We start from the raw sequence: 21,221 nt of genomic DNA on the forward strand, positions 1-21,221 counted from the left end.
TTAGACCTAGGCTTGGCCTGCCCAGATCCCTTCAAAGTGATGATGGCCCCTCCTTCGTATCTGTATCCCAATCCCTGGGCATTTGGTATAAACTCCATTCAGCTTGGAGACCCCAGTCATCAGGAAAAGTTGAAAGAATGAACCAAACTTTAAAGAGGCCTCTTGCCAAGTTATGCCAGGAAACTCTACAAGTCTGGGTAAACATGCTACCCATTACCCTCATCAGGGTAAGAGCAGCTCCTAGGAGAGCTCTAAAACTGAACCCATTTGAACTGACATATAGAAGATCTTTCCTAAAAGAAGATAACTTTCTTAATCAGGAAACACAATAAATGTTGCAGTACATCACTAATCTAGAAGAAGTACAGACAGCACTCCAGGAATATGGCAACCAGATTCTCCCTGAGCCTACAAATGGAGGGGGGCTCCCATTTCACCCTAGAGACCTAGTCCTTTTGAAAACTTGGCAGGAAGGAAGCTCTGGAGATCAGCTAACTGAAAAATGGGTGGAAACATACCAGGTATTGCTAACCACATCTTCTGCCCTTAGGCTAGAGGGAGTCACTCCGTGGGTCCACCACTCCACAGTGAAACCATACATTCTGTGCAGGCAACCTGAAGGCCATCCCTTGGATCAGGATCTGCAGAAACAGGACTCCTATATCTGAGAGCCAATCCAGGGAATCAAATGGTTATTCAAGAGACAAAAACAAAGCTATCTAAGATAAGTATGACAACATAAATGTGATAGAACTGTTAAAGATCATTTTCATTTTAATGATCCTCCTGGTCCTTATATTAGCCTTCTCCTACCAAATACCTATCTTTGGGCTGAACTCTTTCTCCTGGTGTTGACATGTTCCTTACTATTACTATTACTAGTATTATTGTTCTTCTTTTGTTAGTGACAATAGCAATGTATGACTACTGGACTGCCCAAGTTCTTGGTTGGGCACATTGTAGTTTTAGTGATTGGTTAGATAAGACTGCAAATATTTACCGTTGTTTGCCTACGTCCCTAAGAGACAATGAATCTTGTGATCAGCCTTGTCCTCATGCTTCCCTTTTCCCTGATCTATGTGGCAACAGACAGAGCCCAAGATTGGGACACCAGCTATGTGGTCTCAACTTCTGGGGTGGTGGCCACAGGGATGAACCTAAGCAACTGCTGGATATGACATACAAGGATTGAGGCCCCGGACAGTGCACCTTAATACTCGGGTGGCCTGTGGCTGTAATGTATGGTGAACTACTTTTTTCTGCATATTATAAAACCTCTCCCAGCCTTTTGTTCTGAGAGACAGTGCTTTGAGAGTGATCTCCCTGTCTCCTTACTTGTCACAAGTAATAAACTATGCCTTGCTCTAAATTCACTTGACTCTTAGTTATTCTTAACAAGAGTACAGTGAACCCATTGCGTTCAGTAACACCAAGACATGAATTGCTTTACAAAGATGTTATTTTTTATGCTTCTATTCAGATTGAAAATAAAATCCTACTCACCAAAGTAGGATGTAGAACATTTTCTTTATGAATTATGTTATGCCATTTGACCTAGATATTCACCGAGACTATGGTCCTTAGCCCTCAGCCCCAGCAACTCGGTCCCTCAAGGTGTTTGGATGTGTCTAGGATGCTTCTATGTCTTTCCCTTGTTCAAATTGTTCTGACTTTCCATATATTGTGTGTTGTCTTTCTCATCACCATGTTGACACCTGTCTACTATCTGTTTAGTGATTTTTCCTCGTCCAAAAGACCTAGATGGTGCCTAACTACCACTACCAACTGCTTCAGCAGAGATTGCAATAGAGGGTCCAGGACAGAGCAGAAGAAAAAGGTAGAACAAAATTCAAATTCCCCAAAAAAGATCAGACATACTGGTCTGAAAGAAACTGGGGGAACCCCTGAGACTGTGGCCCCCAGGCACCCTGCTAACTGAGAACTGAAATCACTTTGGAAGCCTACTTTTCAGACAAAGTTAGACAGGCCAACAAAACAAACAATAACACACATGAGGAATGTGCTTCTTAGTTCAATCAAATACACAAGACCAAATGAGCAACTCCTGCCCAAAAGCAAGAGGAGGAGGCAGGAAGGGACAGGAAAACTGGAGGATTAGACATGGGAAACCTGGGGTGGGAAGGAGAGGGGTGCTCTCATATTGCAGTGATTGCAACCAACATCACAAAAGAATTTGTGTATAAATTTTTGAATGAGAATCTAACTTGAGATGTGAACTTTCACCTAAAGAAAAATAAAATTATAAATACAAAAAACAAAAAGAAATGAAAATCCTGAAAAAAATGCCTCAGTTTAGTGATCCATGTATTTATGAATCATATATTCATATTATTTATATATTTCTTTTAAAAATATGAGTCTCATTAGTATAAGGATGACCATATGTGGTGAGTTATTGAAGAGCTTACAGTGACCTGGTGAAATAACTGGGTAATCTGGAGGGATTTCCGCTAGAGACTAAACAATGCACTGTTTTTGTGGAAACACAAATTTTCCTTCCCTCTGCCCATCTTGTTTTAGTTCAAAATTAATTTCAAAGAAAGATCATTCTTGATCACAAAATCATTTGATTTGGCCTGATCATTTATGCAGGTGAAGCAAGACTGCGATTTTGCCATAATTGTCTCCTCAGGTTGTCTTTCCTGGTCGTTTTATAAGGAGCTGCAACTGGATTACTGAAAGCCTCTGAAGCCCAAGAAACTCTTCACTATGTTTCATATAAATTGGATCACTCCCTGTCTTCTCTGAAAAATATCCTAAAGTTCTGGGCCTTTCAGCATGTGACCTTTCTTACTCAGCTGTAAGGCTGGGAAACAAGCAAACCAGTACCAGATCAATTTCTACGAAAGGGCTTTGTAAGTCAGCCTCAGTTTATTAAGAGTGCTGAGCAGACCTGAACCTGCATGACTATAGATAAGAATTATTTTGCATTGCCATCAGCTACCTAGAGTTTAGCATTTCAAAATGGCTTTCACAGAATCAGGTCAGCGACTCAGAAGAGTCTCTTCTGATGTCTAGCCAATAGACAGTATGCTTGCGTGTAATTCTACATGAGATTACACGTTGCATCAAAATTTTTCATTATCAACACAACTAGAGAGGAAGAGTACATAATTGTTTATTTTCGTATAATGACTTGGAATTAGTTATCATATTTGATATTTAGACAAAGAATATTTTCAATTATTTAGAAAGTTATAGAGATTAAGAACCATAAAATTACTAGGGTTAAAGAGTATATAGAGTATAAACAGTATAAAGAGAATACACAATGAGTATTTGCATGTGTGTTTCTAAATCATATACTTCCATGAGATTCTAAATGGTCAATCATCAGCATTAATCATAGATGAATCAAGAAGTAGGTAAACAGATATTCTGGTAGATAGAAACTGATTACTAGAGTATAGCCTTCAAATTTTGATTTGGAACAAGGGTCAGTTTATACAACTTCATCGCACAAGTAAATTACACAAAATGTAGGTCACAACTAGCTCTGTCGCTTGATAGAAATGTAAACATGAGTTAGTGAATTTAGTTCTCTGAGACTGTATATGAGTGACCTAATTCAGTCAAATAAAATTTTCTTTGTGAGCGTCCATGGTTAATGAGATACATGACTTTTTCAATTGCTTATTATAAATACTTCTAATACTTTATATATAACAGTACATAATTGTAACCAAAGTTCTTTTTATCACTTGCAGAAGACTCCTTTTCCTATGTGACGAATATAAATAAAATTAAAATCAGGATCATTGTCTTTTTATATCTTCTCACTTTCACAAACATCTGGCTTGGTCAGCTGATAGTAATCTTACAAAGCATCATATGAACGAAGTCATTTTTCTGAGTAAGATTCTTTGAATATTTTCGAAACAAAAGTACATATTCTTCTCTCACCCTTGCATTTAACATTTTAGTGGAGGCTCACCAAAAGCCCTGATTCCAGGTCTTGCTGACCTGGTTATTGATTCTAATACTTGTTTTTTTTTTTTTAATTCATTTGGGAATGTCCAGTGGGACTTGGACAATATAGAGCAAGACACTAATGACACAGGATGGGCCCAGGCCAAGAATGGAGAAGGAGTTCTGATAATATTTCTAGATGTTTTCACAGGTGTATTAAAGGTAAGTCAGTGGTGAAAGATGCAGATGTATTTAGTTAGGTCCCTTCGATACTACTACTTCACTGATGATTTAAGGAGTCATCTATTTTATATATTTTTTTTAGTAACTGCGTAATAATGATGTGTCTGCATATATCAATTTATTCATCAGTTTTGGTTATGTTGGCCAACAAATTAAATAAATTAAAATAGGATGTGATGAATTTAATAAAATACATAAGCAGAAAGTCTTCAAATATCATGCAGTTTGAAAATTATTTTTTAATTTAGGTATTGTTTTTTCAAATTGTATTCATTCTGTTTGAAAGGCCTATTAAATTATTAAACAATCTTTTATTATTGAAATAGGCTATGAGAAAAGGATAGTATTAATAACTTTGAGGGGGTAATATTTTTAAAATATGAAATAATACAATTTTTTTTTTCATAAAATATCTTAAATGTCCTTAGATTAGCCATGGTCTCTAGTAACTGAATTAACAGTACATTTAAACTGAGAAGTAATATTGGTTCCATATAAAAGTGTTTTTTTTTTTATTTTTTTATTTTACAAGGTTTTGAAAATATTTTAACTTTTTAAATTTCCGGCAAAGACAACAAGTCATTGAGCATGTGCTGAGAGTTTATTGCAAGAGTGGCTCTGATAGTCTATAAATTGTATTAATTTACTTATAAAGCAGGCTTTCATTCTTCTAAAGTCCGGATGTCAACTCCCCAACCGTAATTATTGACCCTGAGGTAAAAACCTGTTAATAAATCACGTGCTTAGGATTTACCCAGATAAATCTTATTGAAGACAAATTCACCACCTATCTTCCATAGTGGTATAAAATCTAAACATGTGCAAACCTCTCTGCCTATTCCCTATACCCACCAGTTCTGAATATTAAAAATATAAGAATAATTACATAACCACTAAAGGTAAAAATTAAAAGAAATAAACCTAACATTCATTTGCTTTCAATTACAGCCTTCCATTCTAAAATATTTATTGTCTTATTGTCCTAATTTATTCATATTGGAAAATTAATTAAATATAGTAGACCTGTATGCTGAATAGTAACTTCAAGTTAGGCAGTTTCCATTTCCATTTTCTACATTTTAATAAAATCTTACTTTTGGAAAATACATTTCTTTCATATTGATGGAAAAATCATCACCACAAAGAACGTAAAGATTGTAGACATACTTTTGTGTGTGTGTGTCAAATATCAGTTTTTTAATCCTTTAAATTTAGTCCTTGTCTTCAGTCTTGAATATTTTTATAGTGCATATGCACCACTGAGCCAATTTGCAACTGTAGCTTGAGTACTGATGCAAAAATTTTTGTTATTCATAAAGATGTTCTCTGAATGATTCTCCTCAGGGCCCCCATCACCTCCTTGTTCCTCAGGCTATAGATGACAGGATTGAGCATAGGGCTGATGATGGTGTAGAAAACAGCCAGAACTTTGTCCTCTGTTGGAGATCAAAAGGATCCTGGGCGTAGATAAATGTAAGCAATGGGTGCATAGTAGAAGGTCACCACAGTGAGGTGGGTAATACAGGTAGAATAGGCCATCTTCCTTCTGATGAGGGCATGTGGTAGACAGCAAGGAGAATCTGGCCATAGGGACAAGTAATGCCCTTGAAAGGAAACACAAGGAACAAGCTGGTGCTCACAAACACTATGTACTCATAGACCCAGGTGTCCATGCAAGCCAGAGTCCACGTGGCTGGGACATCACAGAAAAAATGATTGATGGCCCTGGACCGGCAATAGGGGATATGGAGTGCATATGCTGTGCGAGCACAGGAGTTGATATGCCCCATTATCCAAGATCCTGTTATCATCAGCACAAACACTTTTCTGTTCATATGAATGCAATAGGGGAGAGGAAAGCAAATGGCCACATAAAGATCATAGGCCATAGATGTCAAGAGACGTGTTTCTGCACCTGCCAAAGTCAAAAAGAAGAAACTCTGTATTCCACATCCAGTGAAGGAGACAGACTCGATTCCAAACAGGAAGTTGGCAGCCATCTTGGGGACAATGGTAGAGATGTAATTCAGATCCATGAGGGAGAGCTGACTAAGTAGGAAGTACATGGGTATGTGGAGATGAGTGTCCAAGAAAACGAGGAGTGTCATGGACAGGTTGCTAATCAGAGCCATTACAAAAATTAGAATGATGAGAATAAAGAGGAATAAATAGGCCAATTTTTCATGGCGAGAACAATTAGATGAAATCAGTTGATGTTTGGTTATAATTTTCCATCAGGCATTCATGTGGTTTTTCTAAATACAGAGGAGTAAATAAGTTAGGTAAGTGAGTTGTTTTTTTTGTTGTTGTTGTTTATTTATTTTTCATTCCTTAGTTTACTCAGACCATGAATTATTAATGAAATTTACTTCCCTTAAATAAAGGACTAAGCTACTTTGAAAAAGAAGGCTCATTTTCTGACCTTTAGATCAAATTTGTGGAGGTGCACATTTCTGACCAAAATATGTCATAAGAAATCTATGAAGTTATTAAAAAAAAAAAAAAATTTCTATAATGATTTAGTAGGATATGGATGTTTTATTGTACCACATAAAATTAGGGTTCATTAAGGTTAGATCTTAACACTAAATCATATGCATTGAAAATCTATTACAGACTCATATCACAAAGAAATTTTTATGACTTCAGGGGAGGGTGTGTTTTCTTCTAAATTTATGTCCTGAGATTTACTGCAGTGGTGTATCAGCTCATGTTGAGGAATGGTATTTCTTTCTTGAGCACTCTTTGCACATTAATGCCAAATCAAATTTCCTTGAAGTCAGGTATCATTATTTGGATCATCTGTTAAGAAACATGTGATGGATTTTCATTGCCAAGTACCAACCATTTACACAAAGTCATATTAATTCATATATACCTTTTCATTTTCAATTTTCTCTGCTTTGCATTCCCTTCTGCCACCTCACTGAATTTCCAAATTTCTAGTTAAAGTAAACCATTTATTGGAGTGTCTCTATGCCATGGTCACTGTAGCTCCCTGATTCTGCTCAAGCTCTTTTCAAAGTGCATTCTGTCACTGTTTCCCTGATGCTTAACTGACATACCACATTACACAGTGGCACCTTCTCTTACTCATTCATTTTTTCTCAAATGTTTTCTTGTATTTAAAACCAAAGTTGTGTGATGATTAATAGATACATTATAAACTGAAAAAGAAAAACTGTAGGGAGATTAAGAATGAGAGCAAGAGATGAGACATTGAAAGATGAAAAACTTTAGGAACTTTGAAAGAAGGAATGCAGGTGAAGGACTGGTCCCTCGCTTAAATGTAAAAAAGAACAGCATCTTGAAAACTTTACTAGGTAGAGGTGGGTGGGAGAATTCTCCAGAATGAAGACCACTAATGTACAATCTCTATATGCTATGTCCAAAAAGAGTTGTAGTGTTTAGGTCTAAAGTATTATGTTAAAGATAAATTCACCACAACTTTGAGAGGTCTCCAAAATGAAAGAGGGAGATCCATACATGCAGGGACTGATGCCCAATAAGCAAAGTAAGCATGGGCTTATTTGTGCTTACTTACTAATCTGTAGTGCCCAATTTCACCTGTTTTTCATCACATCAAATATGTGGGGAAACCCATGTGAAATTGTGCACTACAGATTAGTAACTAAGCACAAGTAAATCAATGCATACCTTCCTTAATGTAAATCCATTTACATCTTGCTTACTGGCTAATCTGCCCTGCACACGTATGTTCATGCACACAGGTACACACACACTTATACAAAGTAAGTTAAAAATGATTGAGAAAATATACATGAAGAGAAAAAAAATTCTAAAAAAACATTTCAAATCTTTAGAGAGGAATAAGAAGTTATTAAATCAACAGTACAGAATATTGTACTATATAAAAGAAAATTCCAGGTAAAAAGAAACAACTCCTGGAAACTAAAAATGTAATAATATATATAAGAGATTCAATTAAAATTTTGAAAGATAAGTGGAGAAAATCCTGAAGAAAAAAAGAAGACAAACAACAAAACATTAAACAATTGACGTTTAGAAGATAAGAGAATTAGAGATTTTAGCAGAGGAATACCCTACATACGTTTATGGGTATTCCTTGAAATGCATATAGCAAAATAATTATGCAGTTAATACTGTTGTGTTGTTGTTGTTAGGTGCCATCAGGTTGGTTCTGGCTCATAGCGACCTTATGCACAACAGAACGAAACACTGCCCCGTCCTCAGCCATCCTTACAATCCTTGCAATGCTTGAGCTCATTGTTGCAGCCTTTGTGTCAATCCACTTCGTTGAAGGTCTTCCTCTTTTCCACTGACCCTGTACTCTGCCAAGCATGATGTACTTCTCCAGGGACTGATCCCTCCTGACATGTCCAAAGCATGTAAGATGCAGTCTCCCCATCCTTTCCTCTCTAAGGAGCATTCCGGTTGTACTTCTAAGACAGATTTGTTCGTTCTTTTGGCAGTCCATGGTATATTCAATATTCTTTGCCAACCCCACAACTCAAAGGCATCAATTCTTCAGTCTTCCTTACTCATTGTCCAGCTTTCACATGCATATGATGCGATTGAAAATACCATAGCTTGGTTCAGGCACACCTTAGTCTTCCAGGTGACATCTTTGCTCTTCAACACTTTGAAGAGGTCCTTTGCAGCAGATTTACCCAATGCAATGTGTCTTTTGATTTCTTGACTGTTGGTTCCATGGCTGTTGATTGTGGATCCAAGTAAAATGAAATCCTTGACAACTTCAATCTTTTCTCCGTTTATCATGATGTTGCTCATTGGTCCAGTTGTGAGGATTTTTGTTTTCTTTATGTTGAGGTGCAATTCATACTGAAGGCTGTGGTCTTTGATCTTCATTACTAAGTGTTTCAAGTCCTCTTCACTTTCAACAAGCAAGGTTATGTCATTTGCATAGTGCAGGTTGTTAGTGAGTCTTCCTCCAATCCTGGTGCCCTGTTCTTCTTCATATAGTCCAGCTTCTTGGATTATCTGCTCAGCATACAGATTGAATAGGTATGGTGAAAGAATACAACCCTGACTCACACCTTTCCTGACTTTAAACCAACCAGTATCCCCTTTTTCTGTCCGAACAACTGCCTCTTGATCCATGGAAATGTTCCTCATGAGCACAATTAAGTGTTCTGGAATTCCCGTTCTTCACAGTGTTATCCATAGTTTGTTACGATCCACACAGTCGAATGCCTTTGCATAGTCCATAAAACACAGGTAAACACTCTTCTGGTATTCTCTGCTTTCAGCCAGGATCCATCTGACATCAGCAATGATGTCCCTGGTTCCACGTCCTTTTCTGAAACCAGCCTGAATTTCTGTCAGTTCCCTGTCCATACACTGCTGCAGCCATTTTTGAATGATCTTCAGCAAAATATTGCTTGTGTATGATATTAACGATGTTTTTCTATAATTTCCACATTCTGTTGGATCATCTTTCTTGGGAATAGGCATAAATATGGATCTCTTCCAGTCAGTTGGCCAGGAAGCTGTCTTCCATATTTCTTGGCATAGACGAGTGAGCACTTCCAGCACTGCATCTGTTTGTTGAAACATCTCAATTGATAGTCCATCAATTCCTGGAGCCTTGTTTTTCACCAATGCCTTCAGAGCAGCTTGGACTTCCTCCTTCAGTACCATCAGTTCCTGATCACATGCCACCTCTTGAAATGGTTGAACATCGACTAATTCTTTTTGGTTTAATGACTCTGTGTATTCCTTCCATCTTTTTTTGATGCTTCTTGCGTTGTTAATATTTTCCCCATGGAATCCTTCACTGTTGCAACTCGAGGCTTGAATTTTTTCTTCAGTTCTTTCAGCTTGAGAAATGCTGAGCGTGTTCTTCCCTTTTGGTTTTCCATCTCCAGCTCTTTGCACATGTCATTATAATACTTTACTTTGTCTTCTCAAGATGCCCTTTGGAATCTTCTGTTCAGTTCTTTTACTCCATCAGTTCTTCCTTTTCCTTTAGCTGCTCAGTGTTTGAGAGCAAGTTTCAGAGTCTCCTCTGACATCCATCTTGGTCTTTTCTTTCTTTCCTGTCTTTTCAATGACCTCTTGCTTTCTTCATGGATGATGTCCTTGATGTCATTCCACAACTCATCTGGTCTTTGGTCACTAGTGTTCAGTGAATCAAATCTATTTTTCAGATGGTCTCTAAATTCAGGTGAGATGTACTCAAGGTCATATTTTGGGTGTCGTGGACTTGCTCTGATTTTCTTCAGTTTCAGCTTGAACTTGCAAATGAGCAATTGATGGTCTATTCCACAGTCTGCCCCAGGCCTTGTTCTGACTGATATTGAGCTTTTCCATTGTCTCTTTCAACAGATGCAGTCAATTTGATTTCTGTGTGTTCCATCTGATGAGGTCCATGTGTATAGTCACCGTTTAAGTTGCTGAAAGAAGGTATTTGCAATGAAGAAGTCATTGGTCTTCCAAAATTCTATCATTCGATCTCCAGCATTGTTTCTATCACCAAGGGCATATTTTCCAACTACTGATCCTTGTTCTTTGTTTCCAACTTTTGCATTCCAATCCCCAGTAATTACCAATTCATCTTGATTGCATGTTCGATCAATTTCAGACTGCAGCAGCTGATAAAAATCTTCTATTTCTTCATCTTTGGCCCTAGTGGTTGGTGCATAAATTTGGATAACAGTCGTATTAATGGATCTTCCTTGTAGGCATGTGGATATTGTCCTATCACTGACAGCCTTGTACTTCAGGATAGATCTTGAAATGTTCTTTTTGACAATGAATGCAACACCATTCCTCTTCAAGATGTCATTCCCAGTAAAGTAGACTATATGATTGTCTGACTGAAAATGGCCGATACCAGTCCATTTCAACTCACTAATGCCTAGGATATCGATGTTTATGCTTTCCATTTCATTTTTGACGTTTTCCAATTTTCTTAATTCGTACTTTGTACATTCCAGGTTCCAATTATTAATGGATGTTTGCAGCTGTTTCTTCTCGTTTTGAGTCGCACCACATCAGCAAATGAAGGTATCGAAAGTTTTACTCCATCCACGTCATTAAGGTCGACTCTACTTTGAGGAGGCAGCTCTTCCCCAGTCACCTTTGAGTGCCTTCCAACCTGGGGGGCTCATCATCCAGCAGTATATCAGACAATGTTCCACTGCTATTCATAAGGTTTTCACTGACTAATGTTTTTCGGAAGTAGACTGCCGGGTCCTTCTTCCTAGTCTGTCTTAGTCTGGAAGCTCAGCTGAAACCTGTCCTCCATGGGTGACCCTGCTGGTATCTGAATACCAGTGGCATAGCTTCCAGCATCACAGCAACATGCAACCCCCCACAGTACGACAAAGTGACAGACACGGGGCGGGGGGGAGTTAATATTACCAAAGGAAAACATTCTCTTAGAACTCAACTATTTGAGCCACCATAACCAAACAGCATGGAACGCACATAGAAAAAGAAATGAGAAATATTTTATTGAAAAGCATTTTCTTGAAAATTCTAAGTATCTTCTGGAAAACACTTTCTTGAGAAGTCTCAATATCTGCTACAAAGAGAGTATTCTATAAGTTTCTTGAGAGAAACAATGGTAATAATAATAAAAAATATGTACAGGAATGACAAATTATCTTCGGGTTTTGCAATAATGTTAATTTTTTATGTATTATATATTTTTATATATTAGCAATTTTTATATATATTATCTATTTTTATATATTAGTAAATTTTTTATATATTATATATTTAATAATTTTATGTATATATATATTTAATATTTATATATTAGCAAATTCTAAAAGCTAGAACAATGCTGTCAACCCCTCCTCTCATGACACAAAGTGTGATGCTGGGAGAATGGAGGAAAGGAAAGAAGTGTGGAGGGGGATGTGGGGAGGGCAGCACCTCATGCACAATGTCCTAAGACATGAGACAGTATTTGGGGCTTGGAATTAAGCTTCAGAAGATGAACATATTGTTTGAAAAATATCATGGTAAACACAGAGGAAAGAGTAAAATAATTTGAAGTCATTGTCTCTAGGGATGAGGATGAGTGAGTTATAAGGCCGTTATTTAACTTTCTCAGCTATTGATACTGTGTTCCTTCATTCCCTGAATAAAACATACAAAAACAAAAAAAACCAAACCCATTGCCGCCAGGTTGATTTCAACTCATAGGTTTAAAAATTATGTCACCGATAATAATTGAAAAGCACTTCAATTATTGCATATTTAAATCTCCAAGTAAACCGTAAGAAAGCTAACAGCGGGGTCCTGATCCTGGGTGAAGAATATGATTCCTTGATTATTGTATGACTCCTGATAACTTCTGAAAGAAAAATTGAGAAAGCATGTTTTTATAAGTATCATTCAGATTCAACAAGATACCTAAATATTATATTGATATCGTAGTATATAATTATTTTAGTAGCTTAAATTATTGACAAGATAGAGAAGATATAATTTGAAATTATCAGTGAAATTACCATTGTGATAACTTCTGTCATTTATAAATAGGGCTGTCTATGACAAAGTCTCTATGAGAAAGTTAGTATTACCCTAGTTTAAAGATGGAGAAAAAGAAGTACCGTACAGAAATAACGAATGGCACATAAGATCGATTATTTGGCCACATATCTTGTGACTGCCAACACAATATCTTCTTGATAACCCATGTTCCCCTGTTCTCATGTGCTAATATCTTGTCCTGTGATATCATTTAAGGGAACTGTTCACCTGATAGGGAGCCCTGGTGGCTAAATCACACACCTTCATGAAAGTCCACAATGGTCAGTCATCAGCATTAATCACTGATGAGTCGAGAAGTAGGTGAATGGGTATTCTCACAGACAGATAGAAACTGATTACTAGAGTGTGCTCCAAAACCAGCCCACTGTAGTCGAGACATTTCCAGCTCATAGCAACCCTATAGGACAGAGAACAATTGCCCCATAAGGTTCTAAGGAGCGGCTGGTCAATTCAAACTGCAGACCTTTTGGTTAGCAGTCACGCCCTTAACCACTGCACTACCAGGGCTCCTACTAGAGTACAGCCTTCATATTTTGGTTTGGAACAGGGGTGGGTTTATCTGCTTCATTGCACAACTAGGGGGAATTTGAGTCAAAACTAGATCTAGTTCTTGCTCTGCTACATACTAGAAATGTAAACATGGGTTAGTGAATTTAACTCTTTAACCCAGTAGTTTATATATGGAGCAGATAATAAAACAAAACAAATATAGATTATTGGAAACTGTATATGAGATAACACATAATGAATACTGAGTGTGAGCCTACAAATAAGACACCACTGACCAGTAATTTTGACCTTTATTCCCTTCATCATCACCATTGTCATCACTATCAACATAATTACCATCATTTTCACTTAAATACTTGTCATCTATTACATTTGCACAGTGTTATAGTATTCAAATTGCTTACATTCACTACTCTGTTTCTCACAAAAGCTCTGTCAAGTTGTTCATGAAAATGGTATCATTAGTTCATTGGAAGTTTAGTAATTTGTAAAGGAGGTAAAATATATAAATAAATAAAGGCATAGTCAAAATCATAAAGCACTACAATGTGGCACAGTTTGTATTTAAAAACAAAACCTGGTTAACCATAGCATATCCACCAATCCTTGAATTATTTCCAGATGAAGTGCATGAAATTTAGAAAATATTTTATTTTCCAATAGAGAAGTAATTTTAGACATTCTTATTTTACCTACAGTATAACTTCCATTTTATATTTTCATATAAAGTCTAGATAAATCATCTCCAGATATTTAATTATAAGGAGTGAATTATATAAGGTACAACAGCAAGTAAGACACAATGGTAGCCAGTCTTCACTCATGGGCAAAGAAAGAAGTAAATGCAAGAAATAGGAAATGCTGCCCTCGTAATTGTTATGCGGGAATCTGGGCCCTTAAGAATTAGCTTTATTAGTCATGTTTCATGTGGGCCCATCAAAAGCTTACTCCAATATGACTTACCACTCTCCTTTCCAGTGACTCTCATCGCCCTTCTAATACAAGTAACATATTTATGAGTTAAATCCAAACAACTTTTTGTTGTCTATTCATACTCTAGGACTTTTTTTCGAACAGTGTTGTAAAAAATGCAGCCAATTCTCTACCTCCAGTTCCACTTTGAATCTCCTAATTCTGAAATTGACCAACTCTTATGTAAACTATACCACTCAATTCCTAAACCTATTACTGTAAGTCCAGAATCATTTTTGTTTAGACATTAATCCACACTACCAAAATAATTATTACAATGGACTTAACATCTATGTAATCTTATACTTGCATGAAAACACCTCTGCTTATGGAGAATAGAATTCCTGTGACTAGCACCATATTAAAGCATTCTAAACTTAGCTGCACTCTGCAAAGTTTACATCACAGGCTCTAGGCACTACGCTTCTTCCCCTTCTTAATAAATCCAATTTATCTTTCAAACTTCTCCTTAAATATAATTTGGTTTTATAAATCTATATACTCAGTTACAAATTCTTCTTACGTTTAAGGTTCCATTTTAGGTCATGTAAATTTTTATTATATATTGTGTCACACAGAATCATAATTATTTTGGTAGTGATCATATTTTCATAAACATGATATTTTTGAGGGTAAGCCTGAGTATATTCATTATAAATTCTGAACCAAGTTTCACAGGTAATACCAACCATATACTGTGTATTCAGTTCACTATGTTTTACCTTCAATTCACAGTGTTGTTCTGTGTTGTAGATTCCACTCCGACTCACAGTGACCCTCTGGGAGAGAGTAGAAGTGCACTATAGTGTTTTCAAGGCTGTTGTCTTTATGAGGAGCCCCAGCAGTGCACTGGAAACTCTGGTCACGTAGTGGTTAAGAGCTATGGCTGCTAACCAAAAGGTTGGCAGTTTGAGTCCACAAGTTCTGCTCTGTCCTACAGGATCACTATATGTCAGAATCAACTTGACTGCGATGGGCTTGTTTGTTTGTTTGGCTAATACTTATAAATGACAGTACTTAATTAATTCTAGCCAAAATTCTTTAATCATTTTAGAAGGGTTCCTGTTCATATATGAAGAATAAAAATAAAATTTGCAATACTATCTTTTTTTGTCTTCTCATTTTCATAAACTCTTTGGCTTGGTCAGTTGGCAGTGAGTCTATAGTCATCAGGTGAATAAAGTCATTTTTCTGAATAAACCTCTTTGACTACATTTGTAGCAAAAGTGCATGTTCACCTCTCTTCCCTGCACTTAACATTTTAGATAACTCAAAGGAGACTCACCAAAAATCATGATTCCAGGCCTTCTTGACTTGGTTATTGATTCTAATACTTGTTTTGTGTATTTATTTGGGAATGTCTGCTGAGACTTGGACAACGTGGGGCAAGTCATTAATAACACAGCATGGCCTTAGGCAAAGGTTGGCAAAGGAGTTCTAACAATTTTTCTGGATGTTTTCACAGATGTATTGTATGTCAATTGAGAGGTGAAAGAAATAAATACTTTTAGTCAGATCATTCCAATATTGTGTTATTAAAGTTTTATAGAATCATTAGTTTTACACTTTGTTATTCACTCAGTGTATAGCAATGTGTCTGCATATTAATCTTCCAGTTTTGATTATATTGGCCAACAAATTTAAGAAATAAAAATGGAATGTGATTAATTTAATAAAAATTTATAAATCCTTATAAAATTTCTGTTTTATAGTGATCTTTATTTTATCTTAGGCATTATGTATTTTCAAATTGATTCTATTCTGTTGGAAAGGTCTTTTAAAGTTTATGTATTCTTCTAACTCCTTTGTCATCATTTTAACAATGTTCACAGCATCTTCACCAGGAGTAGATTCCATTTTAAGAAACCACTTCCTTTGCTCACACATAAGAAGCAACTCCTCATCCATTAAAGTTTTATTATGAGATTGCAGCAATTCAGTCACTTCTTGAGGCTCCACTTCTCATTCTAGTTCTCTGCTCTGATTCCACCTTATCCGCAGATACTTCCTCCACTGAAGTCTTGAGCCCCTCAAAGACATCCATAAGTGTTGGAATCAACTTCTTCCAAACTTCTGTTAATGTTGAGGTTTTGATTTTGTCCTTTGAATCAAGAATGTGCTTAATGACATCTAGACAGGTAAATCCTTTCCAGATGGTTTTCAATTTACTTTGCCCAGCTCAATAAGAGAAATCACTATCTATGGCAACTTACAAAATTTATTTCTTAACTAAAAAGACTTAAAAGTCAAAATTACTCCTTGATCCACGGGCTGCAGAATGGATCTTGTGTCAGCAGGCATGAAAACCACATTAACCTCCTGACGCATCTCCATTAGAGCCCTTGAGTGACCACGTGCATTGTCAATTAGTAGCAGTATTTTGAAAGGAATTTTTTTTTCAGAGCAGTAGTTCTCACCAGCGGGTTTAAAATATTTAGTAAACCATGTTGTAAACAGATGTGCTGTCGTACAGGATTTTGTGATCCACTTATACAGCACAGGCAGAGTAGATTTAGCATAATTTTTAAGGGTTCTGAGATATTCAGAATGGTAAATGTGCATTGGTTCAACTTAAAGTCACCAGCTGCATTAGCCCCTAACAAGAGAGTCAGCCTGTCCTTTGAAGCTTTAAAGCCAAGCACTGACTTCTCTCTAGCTATGAAAGTCCTGGGGGGCATCTTCTTTCAACATGAGGTTGTTTCACCTACACTGAAAATCTGTTGATTACTGTAGCCAACTTCCTCAATTATCTGAGCATAGTTGGGTAGCTTGCTGCAGCTTCTACATCAGTGCTTGCTGCTTCACCTCACATTTTTATGTTACGGAGATAGATTCTTTCCTTAAACCTCATGAACCAACCTCTGCTAGCTTCTAATTTTCTTCTGCAGCTTACTCATCTCTCTCAGCCTTCAAAGAATTGAAGAGAGGCTTTGGCTTAGTGGAATGTTGTGTCTAGTTTGATCTTTCCAGACCACTAAAACTTTCTCAGTATCAGAAGTAAAACTGTTTCACTTTCTTGTTATTTGTGTGTTCACTGGAGTAAAAATACCTGTTACCAGTGAGTTGATTTCGACTCATAGCTACCCTACAGGACAAAGTAGAACTGCCTCATAGGGTCTCCAAGGAGTAGCTGGTGAATTTGAACTGCCGAGCTTTTGATTAGTAGTTGAGCTCTTTAATCACTGTGCCAGAAACAATCATTGTGCAGTGGGGATTAATCCGAAATATCCACAAAAACCTGTCCGCCACAGACTGTGCTGCCAGTATTTCAAATACTGTTTGCATAGCTTCCAGTATCACAGCAACATGCAAGCCATCATTGTAAAATGACAGACAGGTGGTGGCCAGTATCTAATACAGAACTCAGATACTCACTTTCTTGTCCACATTAGAGCTATGGCCAACGCATACATCCTAGACTCTGCATTACACACTATGACACCAAACATTAACTCAGGAGCTGCTCACTCAAAGGACTAGGGATGTGCATAGTGACTAAGTAAACTTGGATGAGATAGGATTAAATCAACCCAACTTCCATAGGTGCCAGTCATATGGTTCTGGGGGCTGCAAATGTCTCCCAAGAGGGTTAACAGTGTGATGTCTTCACACGACTCATTCTCAGGCACACACTGAGCTTTGCTAATGATCTTTAAGCCTGACTCATCTATATTTCTAGAGATTCTCCTTTAACATAACATTTTTCCGATTGAGTTGGGTTGAACTTATTTCTATGCTTTCAGTTAAGAACTCTCTACCTAACAGTGGCAGACTCCAAATTCTATTTGAATTCAGTTGGAATACCTTGCTAGAAAAGAGTCTAGACAAGAAAGGATGAAGATATGGAGTAAGGCAGTGATTTCAGGATTGAGAAAGAGAGATGCTTAAAAATGTTCAATAATTAAGATTGAGAATATTTTATGATTGAGTAGATTTTTTGAATGAAAGAAAACAAACAAAAATTTAGATTAACTCACATCTGTCAAATTGACTCACAATTTCTTGTGAAATGAAAGTATTTATTTCCCCCCAAATTTATTAAGCGCTCAGTAGGTATTTGATTCTTGGTCTAAACTAGCAATTGTAGTGTTTTTTTTTTTTCTCCAACAAATGTGAGATTCAAGTAAGTTATGTGAGACTATGTAAGTCTTTCATTAATAACCAAGCTATTACCTTTTTCCACAGTAGTGTTTAGATACCGTATAGTTCCTTGTGATGAGAAATTTTCACTTCATTTAAATTAGGAGACAAGAAAGTCATATTCATTTGGCATTTTATAAATGAAGCTTTAAATTATTGGTGGAGAAAATTCTAAATGCTTCCTTGGAATCAGTATAAAGACATCTAAATTCATATCATTTCTTCAACATGTGGATATCCTAATCTGGAAAAATTTTGATTTTCAACATGAAAATGTCAGTTTTCCATGGCTGTGCTGACTTGGTTAATTAAGGGGTTTTCTTAAATGTTTGTTCTAACTTCCTCTTTTCATCTGTCCTCAGAAAATGAGTAGCATATCAGCTTTATTCTCTCCTGGACAGCAATTCCTCTTCACTCAGAGTATACACCTAAGCTAATATATTTTTTACTGGAAATAATGGTGGGACTTTAGGCACAAAATGAAGAGATGTATCAAATTAAAGCACTGGAACAGGGGCATTGACTCCTACTCTCAAAATGACTCAATAGAATTACAAGTCTAATGAGTGGAGAAAGAGATCATGCATAACATAAATTGTCTTATACAAGGGTACCAGTGGCTACTCGAGATGCAAAATTTGAGTTTGTGCTGGGGACTCATTTGGGAGTACCTAGACAGTATAAGAAAAAAAAATTTTTTTTTTTTTTTAGACAGTATAACCTGTGCTCACTAGGCAGTAACTTCCATTAATCCTCTTATAAAGCAGGCTCTCCTCTTACAGCTCAGTTAGCATCTCTCCAATCTTAATTACTGATTCTGTCCATAAATCACTGTCCTAGGATTCATACAGGTAAATCCAGGGCCCCTCTTCTGGAAAACATAAACTTTCCATATTTCCTCTACAATTCTGTAAAATTTTCTAAATTCTTACAGCTGTTGTTTCCCCTGAAATTGGGGGAAAAAAATAGAAACACTGAACACCTATTAAGAGTAAATTAATGGGAAAAATATTATTTTGCTTTTGATTAGATTCAGTCACACTAAAATATTTATTGCTCTGTTCTACTTCAGTCATATTAAGAGATAAATTAAGTATAGTAGAATGATATCTTCATGTTAGCCAGTTTCTCTTTTCATTTCTACATATTAATAAAACCTTATGTCTGAAATTCGGTGAAATATATATGCCTTTTATATTGATGAAAAAATCACCTCAGGAATAAAAAAAATTATGACTTAGTAACATACAATTATTTTGTCAAACTTGAACTTTTTAAAATCTTCTAATATAACTTAAGACCCTATCTTCATCCTTGAAGAGTATTTTTCTTAGTGACTATTCCCTACAGAATAGACAGACACCTGCAGCTGGAGGACTGATGATGAAATCTTGTCTACATTTTCACAGAACAAAATCTCTGAATGACTCTTCTCAGGGCCCCCATCACCATCTTGTTCCTCAGGCTGTAGATGATGGGATTGAGCATGGGGGTAAGCACGGTATAGAAAACGGCCAGAACCTTGTCTTCTGTTGGAGACCGGAGGGACCTTGAGCGTAGATAAGTGTAAGCAAAGGGTGCATAGTAGAAGGTCACCACAGTGAGGTGGGTACTGCAGGTCGAATAGGCCTTCTTCCTCCCTTCTGATGAGGGCATGTAGTAGACAGCAAGGAGAATTCGGCCATAGGAATAAGTAATGCCAATGAAAGGAAACACAAGGAACAAGATGGCGCTCACAAACACTGTGTACTCATAGACCCAGGTGTCCATGCAAGCCAGAGTCAACATGGCTGGGACATCACAGAAAAAATGATTGATGGCCCTGGATTGGCAATAGGGGATACGGAGTGCATATGCAGTGTGGGCACAGGAGTTGACAGACCCCATTATCCAAGATCCTGTTATCATCAGCACACACACTTTTCTGCTCATACGAATGGGATAGTGGAGAGGAAAGCAAATGGCCACATAACGATCATAGGCCATAGATGTCAAGAGAAGTGCTTCTGCAACTGCCAAAGTCAAGAAGAAGAAACTCTGAACTCCACATCCAATGAAGGAGATAGACTTGATTCCAAACAGGAAATTGGAAGCCATCTTGGGGATAATGGTGGAGATATAATTAAGGTCCATGAGGGAGAGCTGACTAAGTAGGAAATACATGGGTGTGTGGAGATGGGCATCCAAGAAAATTAGAAGGATCATGGATAGGTTGCCAATTAAGGCCATCAAGAAAATGAGAATAACAAGAATGAAGAGGGACAGGCCAATTCTTGACGGTGGGAACAGCCCTAATAAAATGAAATCAGTTGATGTTTGATTATAATTCTCCATTGAATATTCATTGGTTTTCCCTAAAGTAAGAGACAAGAGTATAGAATGTAAATAAAGAAGAGCCAACTGTTCGTTTTTTTATAATATCTGTGATTGATCTAAGTATAAAATTTTCAGGAAATTATATACTTGCTTAACTAAATGGCCAATTTTACCTTTTTTTTAACAAGAAACACCGTGATTTCATTACACAAAGATACAACATAAGGCATCATGCATATACATCCAAACTCTATTTTAAAGGATCCATGAAAAAATAAAAGAAAAATATGCCATACCTATTTTGATAGGATAACGATGATAGTTCTTAATGAATTCACATGTCAGGAAGAACACACATTACAGTCAAACATAAGCAGAGTGTATAAAAAAAATGAAAATAAGTAGAAATGAATAAGTGATTGAATTGCTGCGTGAACAAATTTAGTGCCATAAACATGATTTATTTGCCTTTTTTGAGGTTGTAGTCTTTGCTTATCCCCTAAGACACTCATCAGTAACTGCAAAATTTTTTTTTTTATTGAGAAGATAGATTTACTTTTTGAAGTCTCTCTGCCCAACATGACTTCCTAAATGGTAGT

General features: G+C 36.6%; 1 protein-coding gene and 1 pseudogene across 1 annotated transcript; both read right to left on the bottom strand.

The window, feature by feature from the left end:
* Window positions 1–5,186: 5,186 nt before the first annotated feature.
* Window positions 5,187–7,247, bottom strand: LOC111749000 (olfactory receptor 2L8-like; annotated as a pseudogene).
* A 12,325-nt stretch (window positions 7,248–19,572) lies between these two features.
* On the bottom strand, window positions 19,573–20,857 carry LOC100667926 (olfactory receptor 2L5-like). The gene has a single exon (XM_003422136.3). It carries the CDS (start codon window positions 20,638–20,640, stop codon window positions 19,702–19,704), a length of 939 nt encoding a protein of 312 aa, XP_003422184.2. The 5' UTR covers window positions 20,641–20,857; the 3' UTR covers window positions 19,573–19,701.
* Between the last annotated feature and the right edge of the window lie 364 nt (window positions 20,858–21,221).

The sequence above is a fragment of the Loxodonta africana genome, chromosome 2 (genome assembly GCF_030014295.1).
Source record: "Loxodonta africana isolate mLoxAfr1 chromosome 2, mLoxAfr1.hap2, whole genome shotgun sequence".
NCBI lineage: Eukaryota > Metazoa > Chordata > Mammalia > Proboscidea > Elephantidae > Loxodonta > Loxodonta africana.

Bases quoted from the DNA above. Each gene is read 5' to 3' on its own strand.
- LOC100667926 (XM_003422136.3), bottom strand. From the start codon at position 20,640: ATGGAGAATTATAATCAAACATCAACTGATTTCATTTTATTAGGGCTG.